Source organism: Rosa rugosa, chromosome 5 (assembly GCF_958449725.1).
Source record: "Rosa rugosa chromosome 5, drRosRugo1.1, whole genome shotgun sequence".
Taxonomy (NCBI): Eukaryota; Viridiplantae; Streptophyta; class Magnoliopsida; order Rosales; family Rosaceae; genus Rosa; species Rosa rugosa.
Window position 1 is genome coordinate 19,292,705 of NC_084824.1, and position 16,742 is coordinate 19,309,446.

The following is a 16,742-nucleotide window of genomic DNA, read 5'->3' on the forward strand; positions in this document are numbered from 1 at the left end:
GAAAATACCCTGAAATAACTCAGTAACACATAAGACGGACACTTACCAGGAGTAATTAGGTAAAATTCCAAAGAATGCAGGGGCAAAATGGTCTGATCGCTATTAAATAAATAGTACCAAACTCATTCTACTTTAGTAAAATTTCAAAAAATGCAGGGGCAAAATGGTCCGGTCACTATTAAATGAATAGTACCAAATCCATTCTACTTTAGTATATATACTAGCAAATTTCTCTCGCGCGATGCTGCAGGTTTGTTTGCTTGCTAATTAGCTTTATACTGTCACTGTAAATTTACATATTTCATAAGCTGGTTTTCCCATAATGATGGCGGTGCTTTCATCACTCATCTTCTATAACTACAGTTACTCTGAAGCTACATCAATAAAGGAATAGAAGAAGGTAGAAATTAGTGACAGTGAAGTCATAGGTTCATAAGCTATATTGGACATAAGATGTTGTCTGTTTCTTCACATAATTTTCATAAGGTAGTAACAATAAGGGCATATGACATTAGGAGGGTTATACTGTAGTATTCAGTGAAAGATTGCAGATTTCTTTCAAAACAAACATATATAGATCGTTAACACATGATTTTTCACTTTCATATTCTAACCAATTTCAAAGATTTCATCTTGTTTGTGCTCTTTAGTATGAAAATATTATAATCAAAACAAAAAACCAATGCATGAGAAACCAGAAGAAAGTCAAGAAACTTATTAAAAAAACAAAAAGAATCGAAAATCAAATACCTAGATTCGTGATCTTCTTCCTTAGATGGAAAGCTCTTCAGTTCTCCATTCCTCTTTTTCTGGCCAAGTCGCGTAAAGAAGAAGAACAATCTTCCCTTTATGTCTCTCTCTATCACTCGGCGCAAGTGAAGGAAAAGTGAAAAACAAACAGAGCGTAGTGGAGTAAAAAAAAAAAGATGGAATCGCTCAGCTCCCTCTATCGTTTGGTGGAGCAAAGAAGAGAAAACACCCTGAAACAACATAGTAACACAGAACACGTGTCAGAAGTAATTAGATAAAATTTCAAAGAATGCAGTGGCAAAATGATCCGGTCACTATTAAATAAATAATACCAAATCCATTTTACTTTAATATATATATATATATATATATATATATAATATATATATATATATAGTACATAGTATTCAATGCTTTTTTGCTTTTCATTTCCACCATCTAGGTTATTGGATCAGATACTGTTCACAAAATGTCACCGAATATCAGTTGGCAGGTCACGAAATTGACCCAGAAAGTGATTTAGAGTGACATTTTGTAAACAGTATCTGACCCAATAACCTAGATGGTGGAAATGAAAAGCAAAAAGTATTGAATAGTATTGACCCAGTGACCTCAACTCAACAGGTAAACTTGCTCTTACCAGAGAGAATTGGCTTCTCTATCTCATAAAGGGTCGCAAATAGGGAAATAGAGAGGGTTGTCTGTCTCATAAAGGGTCCCAAATAGGGAAATAGAGAGGGTTGTCTGTCTCATAAATAAGCTTGTCTATCTCATCAAGGCGGCCCTCTTTAATTAAGTTACAGTTGACCAAAAAAAAGGGCAAATAGAGAGGGTCAAAAGAAGAAAAGAAAACTTTCTCATTCTGACATCATAGGGAATATTGAACCAACATGATTGGACCTCCATGGTCTACGCTCATTGTGTAATAACTAATAAATTAACACTTGCATCATTACTACTTGTCAAAACCTCACCATCCTAAAACACAAATTCAAAAAAAAAAAAAAAAAACACAATATTATTCGGTGGTAAAAAGAGAACGATTTGGGGGTAATAAAAATTGTGCTTGGCAATCCATACATGAAAGAAAAACCAGCAGCGATTCTTAAGCCTTGTTTCTATTCACGTGCCTCCGGCGTGTGTGACGTGTCTCCCATACTTTTCATAATTGATTTGTCAACTTTGGTCTGTCTAGCTATAGCTTCTTTGCTGTGTTGGTTCGTATTGTTTAATCACTAGCCTGCCTTGTGTCCTCTTGGTTTCTCTGTTTACCTTACCTTGTGTTCCTTTCTGTGTGAATCTTGATATAAATATGAGCTCGTTTTGGTTGAAGGCTCTCCAGTAGGGAAAGATTTCTGGGTTGTTGTTGAAAACCAGAAAGAGATCATAAAGAGTCGTACTAGTTCACAACTAGCTAGCTGAGAAAATGCTGTTGCAGAAGCACTTTTCTTGGGGAGTGCTTGTGGTACTAGTTGTGGTTATCGGGGGTAGCTTGCAGACTGTGGTGGAGGGACGCCCTCGCCGGATTCTTTTGGATACCGACGTCGACACCGATGATTTCTTTGCTCTCTTGTACCTCTTGAAGCTCAACAGATCAGAGTTTCAGTTGGAGGTTAGTTCATAATCATGATATATTATTCATTTTTAGCAAAACCTCAGGTCATATATTTTTCATTTTCATATATATAAGTTGATTGCTTGCTCATAGTTTAAGTTTTGCCCGAAATACAATCCAAGTTTTGGTTGATTCAAATTCTGAAAATTAACCTGTAGCGTCATATCATGCAGAACTTAAATTTCTTTGGATGACTATTTGCAAAAGTTGAAATACATACCCCACTTTAAGTCGTCCTACAGGCACGAATAAAATAAATAGACCATTTAATCGAGTGGATCAATCAATATATCTGTTATTTTTCTGAAAAAGGAATTTAATTATAATAATGACCAGTCGAAAACTCTAAATCATTCTTTTGGATCTTTCTATTTCTATTATGTTGGCTAAAGTGCTAACTTTTTACAAAGCTAAACGTTGGATTTTAACCTTTTTGGTCAAATGGGGTAAGAGAACTTTCGTTTCCATTTTACTTTTCAGTAACTACATCTTTTAATCACTTGAGTAATTATTTGTACATTCACGTGTCAGGTCCAGTCAACCAATCAATGTCCATTACAGCAAAAAGTCATTTGTGTTGCTATTGTTCAAAAAATAAAATAAAACTTTATACCCAAAACACCTAATGTTTTTTACGGAAAAAAATTTATCCTTATATATATTTTTTTTAACTTGTACACTTGGCAAGACAATATTGAACGGTCAGACTATTGTTTTTGGCAATACGGCCTAACTAAAGACTAGCTCGTATGTCGGATCACTATATGATAATGTTCAATGAATACAAAAACTGTTTAAGGAAAGAGAGATTTGAGAGAAATTGTAGAGAGAATTGTGTGTATTATTATTGAGAATAGGAGCCCTATATATAGGGATTACAAAGTACTAGTTCTAATGTTACAAGGAATACCAATCCGTGTAGGATTGGGAAATCTAGAACCTTCTCTCCTATTGCTACTCCTAGTTTGATAAGGCACACTAAATCGATATTCCTTCAACACTCCCCCTTGTGCCGCTTCAAACTTGGTGGTGACGCTTCATCCGTTGCCTCGTTAAAAACCTTGCCAGGTAACAAAAATCCTGTGGGATAAAAATAACCCTGGTCGAAGGACAAAAAGAGCACAACACGTCCTTCACTCTTCGAGATCGAACATGCAGAGATCATAACTCCCCCTGATGTCGATATCTCCCCCTGATTGCTACAATCGTGGGAGTTCGGATAACTTTCTCAATCCGATGCTCTTCACATGTTTCTCGAAGGTGGATTTAGGTAACGACTTAGTGAATAAGTCCGCTACATTATCCTCTGATCGGATTTGATTCACTTGAATCTTTAGAAGTGATTGTTGTTGCTGATTATAAAAGAACTTAGGCGATATATGCTTGGTGTTGTCGCCTTTGATGAAACCTAACTTCATTTGTTCAATACAAGCTGCATTATCCTCATAAATGCATGTAGGTTCATCTGTGGTAGACTTCAAACCACAACTTCCTTGAATATGTCGAATCACAGACCTTAGCCATATACATTCACGAACGGCTTCATGTAGAGCAATAATCTCTGCATGATTCGAGGAAGTAGCAACAAGGGTCTGTTTTGTAGACCTCCAAGATATCGCAGTGCTTCCCATGGTAAAGACATAACCTGTTTGGGAGTGACCTTTGTGAGGGTCAGAGAGGTACCCTGCATCAGCAAAACCCATCAAGACATCATTGTCGTTTTGATGGAGAGAGATAGGAGGACGCCGGCCACCATGAGCGGCGGCGGCGCCGGCAACATGGCCGGCAGCCATTCCATGGACGGGGGCATTTTGCCTTTTGGGGTCCGATCCCAACTTTCCGTCATTCCTTTTCTCTCTGTAGGGATAGAATAGGCCCATATCAATCGTACCTCTTAGGTATCGAAAGATTGTCTTTACACCAATCCAATGGCGGCGTGTTGGCGCAGAGCTATGTCGAGCTAACAAGTTCACTGCGAATGAGATATCCGGTCTTGTGCATTGAGCTAAGTACAATAATGCGCCTATTGCACTCAAATAGGGCACTTCGGCCTCTAATGGTTCTTCGTCCTCATCCCTTGGACGAAATGGATCTTTTCCGGGCTCAAGACTACGGCCGATCATGGGAGTACTCGCAGGCTTTGCTTTATCTTCATTAAAGCGCCTTAGGACCTTCTGAGTATATGCAGACTGATGGATCAAAATCCCATCACTACGGTGCTCGAGTTCTAAACCGAGACAAAACCGTGTTTTCCCAAGATCTTTCATCTCAAATTCGGATTTCAAGTATTTAGCAGTTTCCTTTAACTCATCTAGAGTTCCAATTAGGTTCATGTCATCGACATAAACTGCTACGATTGCAAATCCGGAACTTGTTCTCTTAATGAACACGCATGGGCATATTTCGTTGTTAATATATCCCTTCCCAATCAAGTAGTCACTTAGACGGTTATACCACATCCGTCCGGATTGTTTTAATCTATATAGTGAGCGTTTTAATCTTATTGAAAACGCGCTCCGTGGTTTAGAGCCACTTGATTTGGGTAATTGAAGTCCATCTGGAACCTTCATATATATCTCTGAATCTAGATCCCCATAGAGATATGCTGTAACCACATCCATAAGCTGCATGTCAAGTTTTTCGGAAACTACCAAACTGACAAGGTAGCGGAACGTTATAACGTCCATTACGGGAGAATATGTCTCCTCGTAGTTGATTCCAGGGCGTTGTGAGAAACCTTGCGCCACAAGGCGGGCTTTATATCTTACCACCTCATTTTTCTCATTACACTTTCTAACAAAGACCCATTTATGGCCAACAGGCTTTACACTTGGGGGTGTCTGCGTTACAGGCCCAAATACCTGTCTCTTTGTTAGTGAATCCAATTCAACCTGGATCGCATCTTTCCATTTAGGCCAATCTGCTCTTCGTTGACATTCTTCAACAGAGCGAGGTTCGATATCATCATATTCTATAATTCCTTTTGCAATATGATATGCAAATGCATCATCAATCGCCATAGAATTTCTATCCATCATCTCATGTACACTAGTGTAATTTATGGAGATCTCTCTATTCTCTGGAGTTGGTTCTGACATTGGAGCGTCCCCCAATGATGTCTCTTGGACATAACCATAGTCCGGAATATTCTCATGAGATGGATTATTCACATCAATGATTAATGGATTATTGTGTGTCAAACTCGCTTTCTTTCTTGGGCGAGAATCCATCGAACCTATGGGCCTCCCGCGCTTCCTGGCAGGAGCCGTGGGCCTAGCCATAACGTCACCATCACTGTGAGATGGGACGTTGGCGCCATGCTCATGCATTCTTGAGTTGGCATCATGTCCTCTACTTTTAGGGACATCAATCCTTGCAGGCACGTTTGCAGCAGGTATGTGTGATCTCGTCACTTTAGCGATATCAGAAAACGCATCAGGCATCGATTATGCTACGTTCTGAAGATCGAGAATTCTCCGCACTTCAATTTCGGACTGTCGTGTTCGGGGATCAAGATGAGACAGAGTGGGGACAGACCACGACAATTCCTGTCGTTCCTGTTGAACATTGATGTTCTTATCTCCCCCTAACGACGGGAAGACTGTGTCATCGAAGTGACAATCCGCAAATCTAGCGGTAAAGAGATCGCCTGTCAAGGGTTCTATGTAGCGGATAATCGTTGGAGAATCATATCCAACATAAACGCCTAATCGTCGTTGAGGACCCATTTTGGTGCGCTGTGGAGGCGCAATAGGCACATAAACTGCACACCCAAATATGCGTAAGTGTGAGACATCAGGCTCATACCCAGTAACCATCTGGGTCGCAGAGAAGGGTTGAGTGGCAGTGGGCCTCAGACGAATAAGCACAGTTGCATGCTATATTGCATAGCCCCAAGCAGAAATAGGGAGATTGGTGCGCATCACCAATGCTCGAGCAACCATTTGTAGACGTTTAATGGCGGCTTCTGCGAGACCATTTTGGGTGTGAACATGAGGAACTGGATGTTCAACATCAATCCCAATGGACATGCAATATTCATCAAAAGTTTTTGATGTAAACTCCCCAGCATTGTCTAATCTTATAGACTTAATAGGATGATCAGGGTGGTGAGCCCGTAACTTAATTATTTGTGCTAGGAGTTTAGCAAATGCAGCGTTCCTTGTGGACAATAGCATGACATGTGACCAGCGTGTCGATGCATCAACCAATACCATAAAATATCGAAATGGTCCGCATGATGGTTGAATAGGTACACAAATATCACCTTGGATTCTTTGCAAGAATGGTATATTTTCTTTAGGGTCCTTTGCATAGGATGGTCTCGATCCTAATTTTGCTAAAGAGCAGGCTTTGCAGAACGAATGATGGGCTTTAGAAACAACCAATGAGGATTTTGGTTGAGCCACGAAGTCACAATTGACTTTAGAAGCAAAATGTGGAGTAGAAAGAGCATTGGTGGCGTCAATGCCACCTTGAGGCCGCAGGGGGACGGCGGCGCCGGCCAAGGATGGCCGGTCCTGGGGGTGAACGGCGCCGTGAGGCCCAGGTTCTCTTTCGGTGTCCAAAATCCGATTTTTACTTCTTTTTGTTCTGAAAAATGGATGTCCGTGTGAAGTCTTTAATATACGGATCATCATGTCACGACCTGGGTGTCCCAAACGGTCGTGCCAAAGCCTATATGTGTCGGAATCCCATAAATCATCTCTCATGACATGGTTGGATTCAATGACTCGAATAGTGGTTGCATACAACCCACTAGAGCGACACATAAGTTTCTCTAAGACTCTTTTATGTCCGTAGTCATTAGAGGTGATGCAAAGGAACTCTTGTCCATTCTCACAATGCGTTTCCGCATGAAAACCATTGGCTCTTATATCTTTGAAGCTCAAAAGGGTTCTTCCTGCCCTAGGAGCATAAAGAGCTTCGGTGACATTTAAAATTGTGCCATTTGGCAACAGAAATTGAGCTGGTCCTCGACCATGAATCAATTGAGATGATCCAGCCATCGTAGTCACAGAAGATCGAGTAGGCGTCATCTCAAGAAATAACTGCCTATTTCGAAGTATGGTGTGCGTAGTAGCACTATCCACGAGGCATTCTAGCTCTCCGGGAAACATACTTGAAATTAATAAAGTTCAAATCAAAATCGACACTTTATTTCAATGAAAGCCAATGATTTCGTCAAAGTTTCTAAATTTAATCCAAAAAGGATAATCAAGCTTAGACAAGTAGTAGTTACTCAATTCGTTTGGTAATTCCAATTTGGTTGTGACCAGGTAAGGTAAGGCGAGATTTTGGTGGAGCGTTGCTCACTTTTAAAACCGTTCTCTCAGTTCAAACATTGCATAGACATCACAATTACTCTTGAGTACGCCTAGTGAGAAAGAGTTATAACCACTGTCTTTGTTGATTGTTTCCAAATTTTTGGATATGGATTGAAACCAATTAATGACGCTTATATGGTCAGATTTTTATGCTTACGAACACTCTTAGTCCGTAGCCTACGAACGCTCTTAGTTCGTAAAAATCGATGCTCACGGACGCTCTTAGTCCGAAGATTACGAACGCTCTTAGTTCGTATGTAGCATGAATCCCCACGATTCCGCTTTTAGCAAATCGAACCCACGTTACAGAAAGGTGGGATGTAGAAGAAAGGATTTTGTAAGTCTCCGGAAAAATTAAATTTTGAATTATAGGAACTTCAAAACTTACTCTTTTGAATACTTACTTGTATTTGGATCACGCGCGTGTCGATGCAGGCGTGTAGGATCGCAGGTGTGCTATCGATCCTGGGTCGAGATTGCATATGTTACCTTAATCCTAAGCTAGGATTGAAGTGGATGTTCGATCCTAACCTGGGATTGTAACTTGTTTACAATCCTGCTCGTGGCTAATGGCTCGGCGGTGCTAGGCTTGTGTACTAATGGGATGGGGCCGAGAGTGTGGCCGGCAGGTTGGGTTGCTAGCCAACGGGGGCTACAAAACGTAGCTAGGATGCAGACGCTGCAGGGGCAGCAGGGTACACAAGCAACAGGGGCTGCGGTGATGCTGCAGGGGCAGCGATGCTGAGCTGCAGGCACGTTGTGGGACGCGGTAGGACTGCAGGGCTGCTGCAGCGGCAGGGGGCGCTGCAAAGGGCTGCAGGTGCGCGGAAGCTACGGGGCAGCAAGCACACGGGTGCGCAGAAGCTGCTGAGGCAGCGTGTGGAGCAAGGCTGCAACGGACGCAGAGGCGCGTAGCGCGGGGCAGCTGGGCGCAGATGCTAGCGAGGCTAGCGAGCTAGGCGCGGGAGCGCAGGGGCGCGTGCGGGGCAGGCTGCAGTAATGCTAGCACGGGTTAGGGGCTGCGGCAGTTTTGGCGATATGAAATTCTTTTCGGGTTTTGGCTTTTTGGCTTTTGTGGTTGGGCTCGTGCTGATAACGTGTTTAAGGAAAAAGAGATTTGAGAGAAATTGTAGAGAGAATTGTGTGTATTATTATTGAGAATAGGAGCCCTATATATAGGGATTACAAAGTACTAGTTCTAATGTTACAAGAAATACCAATCCGTGTAGGATTGGGAAATCTAGAACCTTCTCTCCTATTGCTACTCCTAGTTTGATAAGGCACACTAAATCGATATTCCTTCAACAAAAACTTTAATAAAGACATCGCTAGTGTTTTGTTGTTTTATATCACATCGTTTTCTTTAACATTTTTTTTAAACATGAGAACTAAACTATAAACTTATGCTCTTGTAATTCTAATGGTAAAGCATCATCGGAAACAAAATCTAATGCTAAAGTAGTAAACTCTTAAGTTTTTAATACTTTTTAGTTGGATGCATAACTGAGCATTCAGCATTGTCACATGATTTTATATTATTGCATTATCTCATTAAGTCACCATGTTGGGGGACACACATTTTTCTGCTTTCTCCATCGTGTTGATATTGATTATTACTGAACTTGACCATGTAGAAAACTAAAAGATTTAAAATTTTATCTCAAAAACACTGGAAAATATCCCTCAGTTAACAGCTAGCATTGCCTTCAATAATGCTTCTGGCCATTACATTGTTCAACTCTCTATTATTGCACATGATTTGATATTGAAATTCTTGTTACCATAGGCAGTAACAGTCAATGCAAATGCGTGGACCAATTCGGGGCATGCTGTGAACCATATATATGACCTCCTTTACATGATGGGACGTGATGATGTTGCTGTTGGAGTTGGAGGTGAGGGTGGTATACTAGAAGATGGTACAATTCTCCCAAATGTTGGTGGATATCTTCCATTAATCGAACAGGCATGAACTACTCGCAGTCTCTCATACACTGACTTCATTAATTGGGAAATAATTTCTGTCTGGACAGTTTGATATGTTACATTTTCATACTATCAAATTGAACTATTGGTTTTACATAAGTGACTAAATGGATACGTATTCAACCAAATTGACAACTTGAAAACATAATATCATATCGTTGTCCATGCTTAACTATGATCAGATGAAGATTGATTAATAGAGTTCAAAATTGAATATCAGGGAACTACAACAGCAGGAGGATGCAGATATAGACAAGCTATTCCTGTAGGACCTGGAGGTCGATTAGATATCGATACTAATTTTGGCATCCGAAAAGCTTTTCTCCCACAGGTACGAGTAGATTACACAAATCATGTACTTTTATATATCAGCAGTTCTTTCTCTTTTTTTTTTTTTGAGTCTAGATTTAGTTATGTTATCAATTATCCTTAGGAGGAGAAGAGCTAGAATAGTTTTCTAATCAGATTCAATCGGACATAGGTTGATCTGATCTATATCAGATTTATTGACAGGTCTAGTTACACTGTTTTAAGCCCTTGCAGAGTGATGTATTTTCACAATGTTACAGTTATTTTCTGAACCTAATTGAGCATTCAATTGATTCATATACGACAAATACAGGACTGTTATTTTTTTCTTCTTATTACTATGGTCATACATTTATTTTCTTTGTTTACTCTTTTCTTCTTTCAATGAAATTAGGGGAGCAGGAGATATAGTCCATTTCGACAACCTACTGCTCAGCAAGTGATGATTGACAAAATATCTGCAGGTCCCAAAATAACTGTGATTGTTATAGGAGCACATACAAACTTTGCCATATTCCTTATGAATAATCCACACTTGAAGAAGAATGTTAAGCATATTTATGTGATGGGGGGTGGTGTGAGATCAAAGAACCCAACTGGTTGTTGCCCCAAAAATGCCACCTCGACTTGTGTGCCTGAGCAGTGTGGTGATCCTGGTAACTTGTTCACTGACTATACCAGTAATCCTTATGCAGAGTTCAATATCTATGGAGACCCTTTTGCTGCTTACCAGGTTAGTTTGACATGCATTGCATCGATACATTCTCTAATAAGTAAATTAATTACTGAACTTTTAGGATTAAAGAGTTGTTTAACTTCGATATGATACTAGAGTTTTTCAGAGTTCTGAGTTGAAACCTCTCTGATCCCCATTCCCGGCTTCTTTTTGGGATGGAATGTGCAAACCCTTCCTTGAACAATACAGTTAGAGGATAGCACTGCACATGGGGGAGGGGGTTTGCTTAATATACGTCATTGGCTAATTCCCTAGCAGCTCAGACTTTTCGGTCTAGGTTGTTTGTCAGTTACATACTACAGTATATGAAGTGTACATATTTCTCATAACTTGTGCAAAGAGAATACAGGACTTGTGAGCTAAAAATGGCTTTGGTTGACTGTGATATTGATCTTCTCAGGTTATTCATTCAGGAATTCCTGTCACCCTTGTTCCTTTAGATGCAACAAACACCATTCCGATTAATCAAAACTTCTATGAAGCATTTGAGAAGAGTCAGACTACATATGAGGCACAATATTGCTTCAAGTCCTTGAAAATGCAACATGATACTTGGTTCGACAACCAATTCTTCACTGTAAATCCCTGGTTATGTTTGATGTTATGTTACAAGAGTTCTCATATTTATGTCATTACATTATTTCTTTTTAATTATGATTCAAATGAATATATGATACTATTGAACTATCTGCAGAGCTATTTTATGTGGGACTCTTTTACATCTGGTGTAGCAGTCTCAATCATGCAAAACTCGGATAATAGCAGTCATCCAGAGAATGAATTTGCTGAAATGGAGTACATGAACATAACTGTTATTACTTCGAATGAACCTTATGGGGTCTCTGATGGCTCCGATCCTTTCTTTGACGGCCTTAAAGTTCCGAAATTCAACTTATCAAAAAATGGTGTGCATAGTGGTCATGTCCAAACTGGTCTTAGAGATCCATTCTGCATTGTGAAGAATGGGAAAGGAAAATGCAAGGTACTTGCTTTCTACCTTGTGACATCCAAAAGTCATTTCTTTGTAGTCTTGTGCTTGTAGCCAAAGTTTCCGCTAGTGTTTTTGGTTCTAATGTTTTCAACCGGTGTGTCTCTGTATTCTCTTTGCCGAGTCTAACAGCATAAGATGTTTGGACAAAGAATCAACCTTAGTAATGATCCCAATTCCGAGTTTAGTAACATGCAAGATCGTATAGCAAGGGAACATTTCTGATTGAAAACAATGCAAATGTTTATATTTTGTCTTCTACAAATGTTGATGTAACATTTGCTGCAACTCAATCCAACAGGATGGTTATACAGCAGAAGTAACAGGTCCAGAGGCAGTGACAGTGCTTGTTGCTACAAAAGCAAAACCAAATAAGGATGTTGAAAGCCCACTTAACAGAGAATTCTTTAAAAGCTTCTTGGAAGTAAGTTCAATAAGATACCCTTTTCGTTTAAGTTTCTGCAATGTTTTGTGATATATATGGATGACATAATGATATTAGCACTTTTTTCCATTTGGCTTTTACAGGTTCTAAACAGCCCTCAACAAACAGGGAAATTCAATTTTACAACACAATTTCCTTTCTACAAGGAAGTGACATATAAACCAGATTTTGGAAATACTAAACTGGGCAAACCTGTTGTGTTTGACATGGATATGAGTGCTGGAGACTTTCTAGCTTTGCTTTACCTCCTCAAAGTTCCTGTTGAAGAGATTAATCTCAAGGTAGAGTTTATTTTTCCTGTTGAAGTGAAAGAGTAGCGTAAGTTGGCATCTGGGTTCATAATATGCCTTGGGAATTTGGGATTTACTTTCGCTAGCAGTCTTAGACTCCCACGCACCACTAGAGTTTTAACTTTTAAAACACGACTAGAGTTTCTTATAATACCCTTGGTATCTAAATTGTTTTGTGGTGTTTGTTTTTTATTGCTTCAATTTTAGCACTGCTCACATATCTTTGAATGTAACTAAACCAAGTGGCTTTCTCTTTGCTTTCAGGCAATACTAGTGACCCCTACTGGTTGGGCAAATGCTGCAACAATAGATATCATATATGACTTGCTGCATATGATGGGTCGTGACGACATTCCAGTTGGTCGAGGAGATGTATTTGCTATGAACCAATCTGACCCATCTTTCTCTGCGGTTGGAGACTGCAAAAATGTTAAGGCTATCCCACATGGGGGTGGTGGATTACTGGATTCAGACACTCTCTACGGCCTCGCTCGTGACTTACCTCGAAGCCCAAGAAGGTAACAGAAATTACAATCACATGAAAAAGTTTTGGCTTTAGGCTATTTTTAATTGCCTAATCCTAGGACATTGACTGAAACTTTAAGTTGCTGTTACATCAGGTATACAGCAGAAAATTCTGTGAAATATCAAGCCCCACGGGATACAGATAACCCTGAACTCAGGCAACCACTAGCATTGGAAGTTTGGGAGTCTGTGGTGAAAACATTGGATCCAGGATCTAAGGTTATCATATTGACCAATGGACCATTGACTACTCTAGCAAGCATTATTTTGTCGGAAAATAACACTAGCTCTCTAATTCAGGTAAGTTGGTTTTAGTTTATAATGCGTGAACAAGGTATATCAAGCTAACAATGACATGATACCATGATGATGATGTTCATTGCAGGATGTGTATATAGTTGGAGGACATATCTGCCGCAGTGAAAATGACAAAGGAAATGTGTTTTCGATTCCTTCCAGTGAATATGCCGAGTTCAATATGTTTCTTGACCCTTTGGCTGCAAAGACTGTGTTTGATTCCTCACTTAACATCACACTCATTCCTCTTGGCATCCAGCAGAGAGTTAGTGATTTTCCAAAAATATTAAAAAGGCTGCGCAGCACGAAGAAGACAACACCAGAAGCTCTGTTTGCCTGGCGATTGCTGTCAAGGCTATACCGTTTGCAACAATTACACCATAGCTATCACCACATGGTAATGCTTCTTATCTAAGAAAATGCCTAAATACTTTAGCAGTATTATGACAGGTTTTTCATGCATGTAGCGATTTTAGGAATATTCTTCTGTTTGTGATATCTAGCATGCTATGCATTGAGAGAATAATCTGCACTACATACTTGATCATTGATTCAAATTGACAGTACCAACATAACATGCCAGGAATGTTTGCCAAGAGAACATTTCCCAACCATTTTGGTCAATGTTCTGTTACTATGTATTTGGGCTGCTATGTTGTGAAACTGTTACTCTGACAGCATACTTGAAAACAAGAACCGACTGAGAGTTCAGAGTTTGGTTACCCCACAGTTTGTTTCTACTAAAGAAAGATTAATGATCGGCTGCAAATAAGATGATACACATTTAAAGAGCTTGAGAAATTTATGACATGAGCTCTACTTGATTCCAACAACATTTGGTCACCCTCTATTGAATGATCTTTGTTCTCATATGTAATTATGCTGCAGGGAACTTTCTCAGGGGAACTCCTTGGTGCAGTTCTCTTGGACGGTGATTCTCATCTGAGCCAAAGCTTCAAACTCAAACACTTCAAAGTGTTTGCTGATGATATTGAATCCAGAGATGGGGAAATTTTGACTTATCAAAACCAAGGAAAATTAGTCAAAGTATTGGACAAAGTAAATCCCAGGGCATATTATGAACTTTTCGCAGAACGGCTAAGTGATTCAAAGCAGTCTGCTGTATTAGCAAGTTTTGAAGAGCAAAAAAAATTGTGGCAGAAACCACCAAATCAAACTGAGCCTGCAGAGTAGGCATTCTGCTATTAATTTTAGCTCAAAGAAGGCAACACAGAGAAAAGAATACAGAACCAGGAGTATAGAAAGTGTCATTGGAATTTTGGTCTTTGGCTTATATGTTTAACAAAGGAAAGCTGTTCATTGTACTTCGAAGCAACCCATGACTATGTTGTATGCTTTGATGGAATAAATATATCTATGTTTTTAGACTAAGGCTCCCTCTGATACCATCAATCTGATTTTGTAATTGTGTTGCACACCTCAAACTTGAGATTTCATTGGTATTTGTATTACAATAGTGTAGGCGTGTGGCCATATACAAATGATGTGTGATTATACAAATTAAGCATATGTACATCAATTACAGTAATTGCTATAAAGTCAAAAATATAGGATCAAACTGTTGAAGGAAAATCGACTTAGTGTGCCTTATCAAACTAGGAATAGTTTCATGGTTGTAATAGGAGAGAAGGTTCTAGAATTCCTAGTCCTACTCGGATTAGTTTTCCTTGTAACATTAGAACATGTACTTTGTAATCCCTATATATAGGGCTCCTATTCTCAATAATGATATACACAATTCTCTCATCAATCTCTCTCAATTCCCTTTTACTTAAACACGTTATCAACACGAGCCCTAACATTGAGATCAAAAATCCAAAACCAGAAAATTCTTCAACATCACCTTTTCACCGTTGCACCTAGCCTGTGCTAGACTAGCCGCTGCTGCCCACCTGCGCGCCCCTGCATTGCATGCTGCCCCTGCAGCCCTTACGCGCCCGTGTGCCGCCTACTGCCCCTGCAGCATCGCCGCACGCCTGCTGCCCCTGCAGCACAGCAGGACGCTAGTTCCTGTGCAGATCTGCCTTCTTGAAAGCCCCGAAACGTCTTGATAGGGACCTCAGATCAAAATTCTTACTTCATCAAAGTTGTTCGTCTCTGTCTTTTCTATCTAACCTCCAAATTTCAGCCTTATCGGAGTTGTTTTGAGACCTGTACACCAATCGAAGTGAAAGCTGTTAAGAGGCAAATCTGCTCCGATTTTCAACAAAAAATCCTTGAAAACCACTGCTGCCACCTTCAAGCATCACTGCAGCAGCTCCTAGCCCACTCTAGCCTCATCTGCGTGCCTGCCCCTGCAGCGCCTACGCGCCCCTGCGTACGCATCTGTCGGCCAGCTCCTCGGCTTACCTCGGCCAGACCTATATCGGCCACACAGCAGGGATTGAAAGATTGTTTGCAATCCCCAAACCAGGATCGATAGCACGCTTGCACCAACACGCGGGTGTATTGAGAATTTCAAATTCCGAAATTCATGAGTAATTTTTCACTAGTAAGTTGTTCCCATTGTTGAAATTGAAATTTATTTTTATTTTTCTTCGGGGACTTACAAAATCCCTTCTTCTACATCCCACTTTTCTGTAAGGTGGGTTCGATTTGCTAAAAGCGGAATCGTGGGGATTCACGCTATACGACTAAGAGCGTTCGTGATCTTCGGACTAAGAGCGTCCGTGAACATCGATTTTTACGAACTAAGAGCGTTTGTAAGCATAAAAATTTGACCATATAAACGTCATTGGTTTCAATCTAGATCTAAAAATTTGGAAACTATCAACATAGACAGTGGTTATAACTTTTTCTCACTAGGTGCACTCAAGAGTAATTGTGATGTCTAGGAATGGTTTGAACTGAGAGAACGATTTTAAAAGTGAGCAACGCTCCACCAAAATCTCGCCTTACCTTACCTGGTCACAACCAAATTGGAATTACCAAACAGATTGAGTAACTACTACTTGTCTAAACTTGATTATCCTTTTGGATTAAATTTAGAAACTTTGACGTAATCATTGGCTTTCATTGGAATAAAGTGTCCTTTTTTATTCGAACTTTATCCATTCAAGTATGTTTCCCGGAGAGCTAGAATGCCTTGTGGATAGTGCTACTACGCACACCATACTTCGAAATAGGCAGTTATTTCTTGAGATGACGCCTACTCGATCTTCAGTGACTACGATGGAAGGGTCATCTAAATTGATTCATGGTCAAGGACCAGCTCAATTCTTGTTGCCACATGGCACAATCATTAATGTCACTAAAGCTCTCTACGCTCCTAGGGCAGGAAGAACCCTATTGAGCTTCAAAGATATAAGAGCCAATGGTTTTCATGTGGAAACACATTGTGAGAATGGACAAGAGTTCTTTTGCATCACTTCTAATGACTACGGACATAAACGAGTATTAGAGAAACTTATGTGTCGATCTAGTGGGTTGTATGCAACCACTATTCGAATAATT

The 16,742-nt window shown here is 40.0% G+C and overlaps 1 protein-coding gene across 2 annotated transcripts; it reads left to right on the forward strand.

Moving 5' to 3' along the window:
- Positions 1-1,815: 1,815 nt before the first annotated feature.
- Positions 1,816-15,035, forward strand: LOC133711968 (nucleoside hydrolase 3-like). Of its 2 annotated transcripts, XM_062138042.1 has the most exons (12): positions 1,816-2,362; positions 9,479-9,658; positions 9,899-10,009; positions 10,382-10,720; positions 11,124-11,300; positions 11,418-11,705; positions 12,013-12,135; positions 12,240-12,437; positions 12,711-12,964; positions 13,067-13,271; positions 13,357-13,665; positions 14,157-15,035. In XM_062138042.1, the coding sequence occupies exons 1-12, from the start codon at positions 2,177-2,179 to the stop codon at positions 14,460-14,462; spliced, it is 2,676 nt and encodes an 891-aa protein (XP_061994026.1). In that variant the 5' UTR covers positions 1,816-2,176; the 3' UTR covers positions 14,463-15,035. The 2 variants fall into 2 exon arrangements, with proteins under 2 accessions (XP_061994026.1, XP_061994027.1); XM_062138043.1 differs by lacking the exons at positions 1,816-2,362; positions 9,479-9,658 and having other exon boundaries at positions 9,896-10,009; positions 10,452-10,720.
- The last annotated feature ends 1,707 nt before the right edge of the window (positions 15,036-16,742 follow it).

Coding starts and splice junctions, on each gene's coding strand:
- LOC133711968 (XM_062138042.1), top strand. CDS start 2,177: ATGCTGTTGCAGAAGCACTTTTCTTGGGGAGTGCTTGTGGTACTAGTT. Junction 12,438..12,710: donor TTGAAGAGATTAATCTCAAG/GTAGAGTTTATT, acceptor CTTTGCTTTCAG/GCAATACTAGTGACCCCTAC. Junction 12,965..13,066: donor TTACCTCGAAGCCCAAGAAG/GTAACAGAAATT, acceptor CTGTTACATCAG/GTATACAGCAGAAAATTCTG.